At 39.8% G+C, this 11,853-nt stretch overlaps 1 protein-coding gene across 1 annotated transcript; it reads right to left on the bottom strand.

Moving 5' to 3' along the window:
- Positions 1-517: 517 nt before the first annotated feature.
- LOC102702311 (nudix hydrolase 15, mitochondrial-like) lies at positions 518-3,281 on the bottom strand (the record flags this gene model as incomplete). Its single annotated transcript, XM_040527154.1, has 4 exons — positions 518-1,454; positions 1,780-1,899; positions 2,678-2,820; positions 2,948-3,281. Coding segments are annotated over 4 exons (822 nt in total), but the record flags the coding sequence as incomplete, so codon positions are not given.
- Between the last annotated feature and the right edge of the window lie 8,572 nt (positions 3,282-11,853).

The raw sequence follows: 11,853 nt of genomic DNA, 5'->3' as shown, positions 1-11,853 counted from the left end.
AGTAAAGATCATGGTTCATATATTATTGCAAATTAAAGTGCACATCTCAGATATTATTATAAAGTTTACATCTCATATCGTAAGTAAAGTGCACATCACATTAGGTCATTACAAACTAAAGTGTGTATATGTTTTGACTATTTGGTCTACTTTTATGGATTTATGGTATATGGTATGGGCCTACAGAAATTCCAAAAAGTTTCTAGAAGTATTCTGACCGATTCACATTTCCAACATAAAGTGTCCTATCGTATCCGTTTTTATTTCCAAGGAAAAAAAATTCCAAATCCTTTTCCGATAATTTCTGAAAAAACAGACCAACGATTTTGATTTTCAAAAATAAACCTGGAACCTAGAAAGTTTCCAAATCGTTTTCAACACTACTTTCAATCCCTTGTTTATCTAACTATCCCAATCACTTGAGAATCTTCAGAGGTAAGCATTACAATTTGTGGTTACCATCCCAGACAAGGACCCCAAAACAGCAAGTAAAAACTGAAAGCAACTAAAGGAGAAACAGGCTATGAGTTAATTGACTAATAGGTAATGTAGCTTACAAAGATGGTGATTCTGACATTTAACTAGAAAAATAATAATCTGATATAAAAACGAAATTTATGAATGTTTACTGGATGCAAAGCAGAGGGTCCATGTTATTAGGACTTTGAGTCTTTTAGCAGCCATCATCCAGATTCCAAGTAGCAGAACGATGAAGAATCAACAGGATCTGAAGTACAAACTGAGTTTACAAACTTTGGTTCCTAACTAAAGAATGCACTCAAACTGATTTTGACATATTCCAAACAGCATTAGTACAACTTTTTGGTTACATCAACACTTATCGGGACACTTGGGGATAGGTAGGGAGTTGGTTAATCCATGGGTACCCCATTGACCCACTCTAGTTCAACTTAAAATGAAGAAATAACGAAAAGGTAAATTTTTAGTCCTCTTCAGTTAATCTAATGGATCAATGCGTACCCAAATTTAGACTTGCTTGGTCACTCTCATCTAATTGGGGATTTGGGGGTGGGCTTGAATAACATTAGCATTTTTTCTAGATGTTAATTTCTTAATACTTTTATGCACAAAAAATGCGCGAAGAATATAAACTGTACAACAGCCGTTTGATTCTGTAGCAATCTCTTGAGATGTAATCTTGCTCTGCTGTACACTCCAATGTTTATAACTGAAACTGTATTATAGCATTAGTGTTTAGCAGTTAACTCTCATGGCATTGGAGAACATTCCCTTGAGAACTTTGGCAAGTTGAATTGTACTCTTTGCTCAGGAAAGTCTGGTGGCCGCTGGAATACAACTGAAGCAGTATGTATCAGGATGCCAGCAGTCAGACCCCAGATAACATACTTCTCACTCCCTTTCTCATAATTGAAGTAATGAATTGTGAATTCTTGGCCCATCCATTCTCGCTCCTCGGATGTCCGTTTCTCATCCTACAGTATTTGACAAGCAGATCGAAGTTAGAAGGGACAGAGTTACTGAAAACATTGCAATATTTCAGTTCAAAAAAAATCTGGTTTCTGGTTGTACAAAATAACTGTTTATTCCAAATTTTAACCTATCATAGCATGCTAGTATGGTCAAGTCCAACACTCCGAACATAAATTACCAGTGTACAGAAAACTATAGTAGGCGGTATCTTTTACACAGATATCACAAATATGCAACCAGATCCCAGGTTGCCGCAATTACCAACATAAAAGCTCAGAAAAGTGTGTGGTTTAATTAGCATGGTGGAAAGACAATAAAAATATCAACCTTGAGGAACATCTCCAAGGGTACATCGAAAATGCTGTCCACCTCATCAGCATTAAGAACAGGTTTAAATGCTTCTATATCAGAGAGTATACCAACAACAGGGACAACCACCAGAAGATGCTGCCAAACATATGGAGGAATCTTATTACTGAATGCAAGCAAAGTAAATAAGAATTGCAGTATATTGGGTATTACATACTGAAGTGAATCAAAGGAATTCCTGACCTTCTGCTAACACATTTTAGTGTTGCAATAGTGCAATAAAGTTAGTAGCTTACTTGGAAAAAAATTAGCCTCTACCAGATAATTCAATTTGAAGAGAATAGCTCATATTTGTAAAATGAATCGACAAACCTTCGATGATTTTCTCTACTAATTTGACATGACATGGCAAGTAGCAGGTTAGTCATAGAAAAAAAAACTGGTAAGCACAATTCAAACTTCAAAGAACAAATTCACTCCATGACAAAGGAAGTTATCCATTAAAGCCGGCAGTGCAATTATAACCTAGAAATGAAAACCAAGACAGCTAAATGACCATGTTCAACATTCCTTCAACAAACATAATAGAATCCAAAGCTGCATAATCTAACGGTAACAATGATGACAAGCTTTGGTTCGTTTTAAAATTTGGTCTTTCAGAATAAAACTCATTTGCTATGCATGATATCAATTGAAAGATGGTTTTCTGGGGCATGTTAAAATGATTGCTAACAAACAAGAAAGGATGCTGGAAAGATATATTAGCAGTTTACGCATCAAAGCATCTATAAGCAGATCCTGAGTCAAGTTGGTTTAGTGGTGCATGTTTAGTTCTAAAATCTTTGTAAGGAAAAGATATAGTTCCTTCTCCCATGCTCTTTCCAGCAGTATGAGGCAGAGCCAAATGGTATTCTACCTTTGACAAGAAGTGCTCAAGAGAGGCAACAACAGTTACCAGAGCAGAATCAAGTCCAATCTCCTCCTTTGCCTCCCTCAATGCTGTCGCTGCATCATCAGCATCACCCTCCTCAGCCTTTCCTCCTGGCAGAGCAACTTCCCCTGAAAACCCCAGATGGAAGGAAACAACACCAGGTTGGTTGGAAAAGTCAATTTCAGCTCAGCACGCGGTCAGGATCGATGATATCGAGGAGGAGCACCAGCGAGGGGCGGCGGTCGGGGCGCTCACCGGAGTGGGTGGAGAGGGAGGAGGAGCGCTTGGTGAGGAGGACGCGGAGCTCGCCGGCGCCGCCGCGGAAGAGGCAGACCAGCACGGCGGCCCTCCGCGGGCGGAACGGCTCGCCGGCCCCGCCCGCGGCGGCGGGCGAGGGGGCCAGCGCGGCGGACGGGTTGCCGGCGGCGTACGGGGAGGGGCGCGGCCGGTGGAGCCTGAGGCGCTGGATGAGCGCGTCCATGTTGCTGCTGCTGCCGGGATCCTCCTCCATGGAAGCAGGAGCAGTGAGATCGGTGATGCAGGAGTGCTCGGCACTTGGCCGTTTTCTGCTCTGTGTAGTCTGCACAGTACAGTACAGAGAGTAGTGTCGTGGGAGAAGGAATACGGGGATGAATAAGGAATACGGGTATTGGACGGATAAGGGACCGTTAAAATACGAATGATTAAACAAAATTATACCGATTTTATATGTTCACTTTAGTGCATATGTTTTTTATATTAATGGTTATAGTTGATGGATATTATACAATTTTAATTAACTTTATTTTCACTTTTCTATAAATATATCATGAAAACATCATTATTTGCTTAAAGAATACAGATAACGACGGATTAATACAACTAGGCTTGTGTATGGAAGCGAGTGCAGCTATGCTGCAATGCTACAATAGTTTAATAAACACACTTTACGGTTAACTAAGTTAGTGCCCGTGTGTTGCTACAGGTAGCAAAAATGATATAACGTATAAAGAGTAACATATAACTTCACAAAAGACAATAATTTAATATTAATTTATGTTAAAACGAAACAATCATGTATGTCATATATTTAGACTCGTGATACGACTAAGATAATGCTTTATAGGTGTCGAAACCATCTTTCGATAAATATTTGCTTCGTGTGTCAATACTTTAATGACGAAATTCCGCCACACTGACATTGAATCCTAAACACACACGAGGTCATACATTAGTATATTATTACCTCCGTTTCATAATGTAAGATTTTCTAGCGTATCCTAAATTCATATAGATATCAATGAATCTAGACATATATATATAAACAATATACATTGGTTAATAGATGAATTTAAACATAGCTAAAACTTCTTACATTACGAAACGGAGGGAGTACATATGATTGACATAATCAAATCCTGAATATTTTGTTATATATAATATAATAAACAAAGTTTTTGTACTCACCTTAAGTCTCTTAAAAAACTATAATCCAATTATAAATAGAATTAATAATTAAAATAAAAGTAGTATTTTGTCATATTTAACTTTATTTTTTCTTTAAAAATCAAATCTAAGTAGATATACAATTAACAATAAGAATAGAATCACAGTGTTTCATCTCTTTTGGAGGAGGCGCATAACACGGACGAAGCAATCTTCTTCCTATTAGATGGAAATGTAATTTAATTTTTCTAAAAAGCCTTCCAAATACAAATTAATTAACAACAAAAATGGTATCACAGGAGCGCTAGCATTCCGTATATATATTTTTATCAACCAGATGCTTCACAAATGAAAGAAAATGAAAAACAGATAAGATAAAAGGATAAAAAGAAAAGATAAAATCAGGAGAAAGGTAAAATAAATATAATATAAATGGTTCTTAATAACAGTCACCGTTAAAATTAAATATGTACATTGAATAAAAAGATCGAAAGGAGTAGGAATGGTTCAGTATTCGCAGATATAAAGATACTACCAGATCGTCAGATAAAAACTGTCACGGTTACTATCTCAGATAAAAAAGAGTAGGAATGGTTCTTAATAACAGTCACTGTTACTATCTCAGATAAAAACATATATTACCAGATCATTGGAATGGTTCAGTAGTCTCCGGATATAAAAATGTGGGCAACACTTCGGTGCATATTACTTGTAGTATAACACTGCTAGTAGAACTAATCTCGTCCATTGATTTAAAAGGGTATTTTCATACTATGATTAATATTTGATTTGTATTTATTATTTTTTTATTACATTATGCAAGGCCCACTACGATATTGCCCCCTCAGAATTCTACTACACCTAAAATTATTGGTAGTATAATTTAATCACAACCGTCCAACAAAATTAGATCAGCGGTCTAAATTAAATTATACTACAAGTAATATGCACCGGAGTAGGCCCCTAAAAATAATATATACTAATCTCAATGACAATTAAGTACTCGCTCTGCCATCCAGTTCAGAACACAAAGTATATGAATCCCAATTATAAAAAATACTAATCTCAATTACAATTAAGTACTCGCTCTGCCATCTAGTTCAGAACACAGTATATGAATCCTAGATATAAAAATACTAATCTTAAATTCTTAATTACAATTAAGTACTCGCTCTGCCATCCAGTTCAGACCACATAGTATATGAACAACTAAAAAAATGAAAATGAATGTCTTATGAAGATTAGAATTTGGATAACTTCATCTGTAAAACATTATGTCGTGTTAACCGGATATCTGTTACAATTATGACCGCCTCCTGTAATGATGTCCTGATAAATGACAAAGTTGAGATAACTCAGAACAAAAGAGAAAAGTATCGGGAATGAATCAAAACTTTGCCAAACACATACGGGCAACAAATATGGTGTAACTCCTGCTTTTCATCCTAGCCAACAAATGAATTGGATGCTCGCATAGGTTCAGCAAAAAATATGGTGTAACTCCTGCTTTTCATCCTTTTTCTCATCAGCATCTTCTTGAACCAAGGAATTATCTGTCACAACTGCAACCATATAATTATCTGATGAAACAAGGAGTAAATCTTTAGTCTTACCAAATTTGAGAGTTCTCATACGTCTGCTTGCTCTTTTTCACTACTTTGCATGGTAGTGGCCTTATTTGAATCTGTGCTATTAGTGAATAGCCAATGAAGGTAAATTTCCTTATTGGTTTTGGCCTGCAATTATTTCTCTTTGACATATTATGCTTTTGTAATCTGTCAGCCAACACTTATGTTTATCCTGTGTAATTTGATTAATTATATCCCATTCTTAATATTTGGGATCTGTCTGTTCATAACTTTTATCCAGATTAGTCTATTATTTGATAAAGCCCTGATATTTTGTGATCCAACGGAAAACTGATTTTGTGTTTATTGTTGAGGAATTTCTGGTTCACTAATTATCTCAGGAAATGTTTGTCATGAAACAGGCTTCTCCTGGTTTATTATTAGAGAAAATCCACTGTATGCCACTGACTTTGTCATCTTTCTACAATATACAATTAAGTTTGTCAAGTTCTACAATATACCCTCCATTTTGCTGAACCTCTGTAACATACCACTGACGGTCAGTTTGGCTGTCAGCCTCTGTTTGAACTCGTGAAAGGACAAATTTGCCCTTTTCACAGTTGCTCCTCTAGTGCACTGCCGATTACCATTGCCATGAGATGATGATAGTGGTAATTACTCTTGATGATTACAGCAACTTCACAAGCTTTAATAAGGAGATAGATACGGTACTGATGCGGCAATTTCGGGCGGCATTATGTCATTGCGTCGTAATCAAGACCTTAATCGGCATGCATGAATGGGTATGGCAGGTGGCGGCACGATAGCTGCAGGTGCTGCCGGCGGCGTTGGGGGCGGGGAAGAGGTCGCCCGGGCTGGGGGCAGGGTCGGGGACGTGGGCGCCGGCGGCAACGCTGGGGGCGGGGAACGCGGCTGCCGGCGCAGGGGGCGGTGACGCGACTACCGGCCGGCGCAGGGGGCGGGGGCAGGGGCGGGGAAGCGGCCGCCGGCGCTGGGGGCGGGGAAGAGGTCACCCGGGCTGGGGGCGAGGTCGGGGACGCGGGCGCCGGCGCTGGGGGCGGGGAACGGGCTGTCGGCGCAGGGGGCGGGGACGCGGCCGCCGGCGCTGGGGGCGAGGACGCGGCCGTCGACGCTGGGAGGACAAGCAGGCGACGGCGCTGAGGTTGCAGGCGACGGCATCGTCGCATGTGTGCTATCCTCCTCCTCCATGGTCTAGATCCAATCGAACTGTGTTTTTTCCTCCGTGATATTACTTGATATTTTTGTCTTTTAAAAAAAGTAAACCCTATAGATAACTAAGGTAACGGCAGTGATATGCTATAGAGGTTCAGAAAAATAAAGGACATATTATAAAACTTGATAAACTCAGTGGCATATCATAGAAAGAGGACAAAGTAAGTGTCATACAATAGATTTTCTCTTGTTATTACACATGGTCTTTTAAGAAACCACCTACTTGATCTTATTTTGCAAACTGCAAATGCTGAAGATCGTGGATGTTTGCTACCATTGAATGATCGTATTGAATGATCGTGGATGTTTTACCTGATGACTGATGATCCTTATAGGCAGGGTCTGTTTTAGTCGACCTAGAGTTCTAGAGAAAAAAAAAACAAGAAAGCTTTATGTGTATGAATTAAATCAGGTAGCGTTGTACTTACTTTTGGTCAGAACCGTCATTTTTTCCCCATGATAGATATACTGAGGTGGCTATTACTTAATTCATGGCATAATTACATAGCTCAATGAGTTATGTTGTCCTGCTTATGCAGAGTGTAGGGGATAAACCACACCAACCTTAAGTCACAAGGAAAGCTTTATCTTGATCAAGGACGGCATGTATATATTTGATTGACTCTAAGATTCTAGCCCTATTTGCTTCAAAGAAATCAATGATTGATTTTTTTAGAGATCTGATGCGCTAAGAATATACAACGATGTCCTTGAAAGTGAATATACAGTGAAACTATACTACTCCATTTAGCCCTTGTTTAGTTTCCAAACAATTTTCCCAAAAACATCACATCGATTTTTTTAGACACCTAAATAAAGCATTAAACATAGATGAACCAAAAAACTAATTGCACAGTTAGGTAGGAAATCTTGAGACGAATCTTTTGAGCCTAATTAGTCCATGATTAGCCATAAGTGCTACAGTAATCAATATGTGCTAATGACGGATTAATTAGGCTCAAAAGATTCGTCTCGCGGTTTCTAGGCTAGCCGTGAAATTCGTTTTTTCATTTGTGTCCGAAAACCCCTTCCGACACCTGGTCAAACATTTGACGTGACACTTCTCCTAAAATTTTTCTCAATCTAAACACCACCTTAGTAGAGTTGAAATAAAACATTGCTGTCCTTTAGAATGTACTCCACTAAATAGAGCTGCTGAGCTATGGATTCCCATTGGAAATTTTACCAGTTGTTATGGAATATCATTTGACAAAATTTATATGCTATCTTTGTTGACTTAACTATAGTCTGGATGTTAGTTGTAGATATCTTTTTCTTATGGGTGCTCTGGTGAATAGTCAAACTTTTGGGCAAGTTTGATGTACTTTAGGCCAGCGTGGAGCTACTTCAACAGCTACCAGTGTAAGACTGACAATGATATTTTCAAGATCTGGATCGATGCAATAACGAAACATCAGAGCTTATTTGAATGGAAATTCAAGGCAGGGGTTCCACAGAGATCATGGAAGAAAGATCTTGTAGAGCTTTCAGGGATTAGATAATGGTTTACAATATCTGGTACTCTATTATGTTGTTTCAGTGCTTGGATTGTCGGCCATGTTGTGCCTATTGGTATTCAGTTAAGCTGTGGGCAGAATGTATTCAGTTAATGGACTTCACCTATGTGTACCCGATTGGGTGATTAATATTGAAGATAATATATAGATTCCAATCAAACAAATTCCAAGTTACGAACACATAAAATAGATGGATCACATAATTCCAAGCATCCCGTCTAATACAGAACACAGCTGCAACATCTCTGTTGCATTCCCCTGTACCCTTTCTGCAGAATGCCTTGATGACATTAGCAAAAATTCTACTATCTAATACCAATCCTTTTTCTAGCATTTCATCAAACAGCCTTAACACTTGACGAACACTTTATATATTTTGAGAACCAACAAATTTTGAGTGCATATACACACCTCTGAAGGCGCTGGCGTTGGAGTTAAGTGCTGGGCGGCGGCGTCAAAAGCAGTTGGGCGATGGCACCGAAAGCAGCTGGGTGGCGGCACCGAAAGCAGCGTCAGGCGCCGGCGTCGGAGAAGCCTCTCGGCCGGCGGCAAAGGCGGCGTCGGAGGTGAGGACGATGGCTGCAACGTCGAGTCGTCGGCGGCGTCGGTGGGTGGAGAAGAGGAAAGCACCGGGACGTCGGCACGCTGCTCCCGGATGGCGGCGCCGAAAGCAGCGTCAGGCGCTGGCGTCGGAGACGCCTCGGCCGGCGGCAGAGGCGGCGTCGGAGGTGAGGACGGGGGCTGCGACGTCGGATCGGCGGCGGCGGCGGTGGTGGAGAAGAGGAAAGCACCGGGACGTCGGCACGCTGCTCCCGGATGGAGAACCTGCGGGGTCACGTCGTCGAAGCCGAGGAGACGACGAGATCGAATAGACGGACAGGGCAGAATGCGGAAAGGGCAAGGAGACGAGATGTACAAGCGAGCAAAATGCGGAAAGGGCATGGCATCGTGGGCTGGGTTTGCGGGCGCGACGCGACGCGAACGAGAATGGACGCGAAGGTAAGGGCGCGACTCGCCCATACGCGTTTTTAGGAGTAAAGATTAGACCGATTAGATTAAATATGACAAATTAATCGTGTTATTTGGCTGCATAGTTGTACTAAAATTTACTCCTACTCTGGCACGACGATATGGTACGGATTGGTCACCGACCGATTAAACGGCTGATACGGCTGACTTTCACAGCACTGGTACATACGGGCTCCTCCCTTTATATTAATAATAATATAATAATAATAATAATAATAATAATGCCTTTGCTATTTGTCAAATGACTAGTTCTGCAATCCGTCGGTCGATTTTTTGAGCCATTGGATCTACTTGGAGATTAGTGCGTGAATAAGCATGAGCAACGCACGACGCACAGTATGTCGCGGGCTGCATTACTCTCAGCCCGTTAACCCACTGACTATCTCTCTACTTATCTTCTCCCGATTTCAGAACTCCCTCCGCTCTCACCTCCCCGGATGCTACCGCCATTCCACCTCTTCCGGCCACCATAGAACCGGCCTCCTCCCGCCATCGGCGCCGGGGCCGAAGCCAGAACCAGACGGGCCCTGGTCCGCTGCGGACACCGTGAAGCACCCCGGCCACGCATGCATATCGCCCTTAGCCGTCATCGTCATGGATCCAATCTGACGCATCGGCGATAGGATGGGGATGGGTACAACGTCTTCGGTGAGCTCAATCTGACAAGATCCCTCTGCTTCCACTCCGGCCAAATCCCTCACCACAACCCAGGTCAGTTTTGATCCCCTCTCATGCTCCAGTTTAGGTGGAGCGGTAGGCCGATAAGCAAACTGTAGCAGGAGGCGTTGGTCACCATCCTCCTCACGTCAACTCAATTAAGTAGCTACTGGTGCTACTGTTTTGCCTGTTTGGTTTGAACTCTATTTAGCACGCCACTATACTACTGTCATGGTTTGAAACTCTATACGTTGAATACTCACATTATTTTTTCTCATGTGATTAAATTGATTTTGTAGAACACTTTTCAGTATTATGGAGTACTACACAGTGAAAATGAGTAGTCATACTCTCTACCCATGGGAGATTCTGATTTTGTGTTTTGCCTTCTCTATTGATCCGTTTAAAAACGCAACACCTAGTTTTTTCCTGCAAATTGGAGAATTTTGATTGGTTTGAACTTGATTTGCTCTATCCAAAATTCCAAATCTGATGCAATGTGACTTGTCAGCCATCTGATTCTTTTTCTTAGTTAGTACTCACCTACAGTTGCACAACGTGTAGACTAAACTTGCACACAACATAACCTAAACTTGCTTAATGTGAAAGGATGCAACTTTAATATAAATAAAGTGCAAGTTCTGTATAAACGAAAGTGCAACCTATTGTTTACTTTGTTTTTTTATTAATTATATCAACCTAGATGCATTTATATGTTTATAATTCTTGAAGAGTTGGATATAAGCATATTTATGTGTAGATCATAGACTGCCAATAATATAAAATGTTTTGCTGTCAGCGTGCTTGGCAATGATTTGGTTTTCTTTGAAAAAAATAAATTAAGGATCTATGATAATTTTGTTTGTGAAGAATAGATGCATGTCAGAATAAAGTTTTTCTTTTATAGGATAATGCAGCTCTTGAAAGTCAGGAACTTTACTTTGCTTTACCAACACATGTTGAAATGTAAGGCTCATATTTGTTGCATGAATTTGGTATTTTATTAGCCAATTGATTTTGCCTTCATTCATGTCAGTCACCTAGACTTGCACAATTCATATACTAAACTTGCACATAGTTTACCCTAAAGCTGCATAATATGGAAACCTACAACTTATAGTATAAATGTAGTGCAACTTTATTCGGTTTGTTTGTTGTTTTCTCTGCAAATTTATTTGCCATGATCTTACACAGTTGCACCATCAATAAGATAAAGACCATTTGGGTGTAACTATTGTTATTTTGACCTTTTAACTAGTCAATCACCTATACTTGCACAATGTACAGACTAAAGTTGCACAAAACTTAGCCTAAATTTGTATAATCTAAAATGTGCAACTACTGTATAAATTAGATGCAACTTTGGTATAAATGAAGTCCAATCTACTATTTAATTCGTATTTTCCATTAATTGAATCAACCTACATGAATCTATATCAGGAGAAAATCTGTTTATTTCTTATTCTATTATATTAGGAGAAAATATGTTTGATTAATGATTAATTGTAGTACTTCTACCAAAATTGCACCCTCTTCTTGCTATAGTTGCAATTTCTGTAATTTGCAACTTCAATTATAAATTTGTGCAACATAAGTTTTAAATTTATGCAACTATATCTGCACATGCTATCTGCAGGATGGAGAAATAATATGTGCTAATCAATTTGATCAAGTGAAATCCATGTCTGCATTTGTTTGTGTGTGTGCATTT

The sequence above is a fragment of the Oryza brachyantha genome, chromosome 8 (assembly GCF_000231095.2).
Source record: "Oryza brachyantha chromosome 8, ObraRS2, whole genome shotgun sequence".
NCBI lineage: Eukaryota > Viridiplantae > Streptophyta > Magnoliopsida > Poales > Poaceae > Oryza > Oryza brachyantha.
The sequence above is the reverse complement of the archived record's forward strand: the minus strand, read 5'-3'. Positions and strand labels throughout refer to the sequence as shown.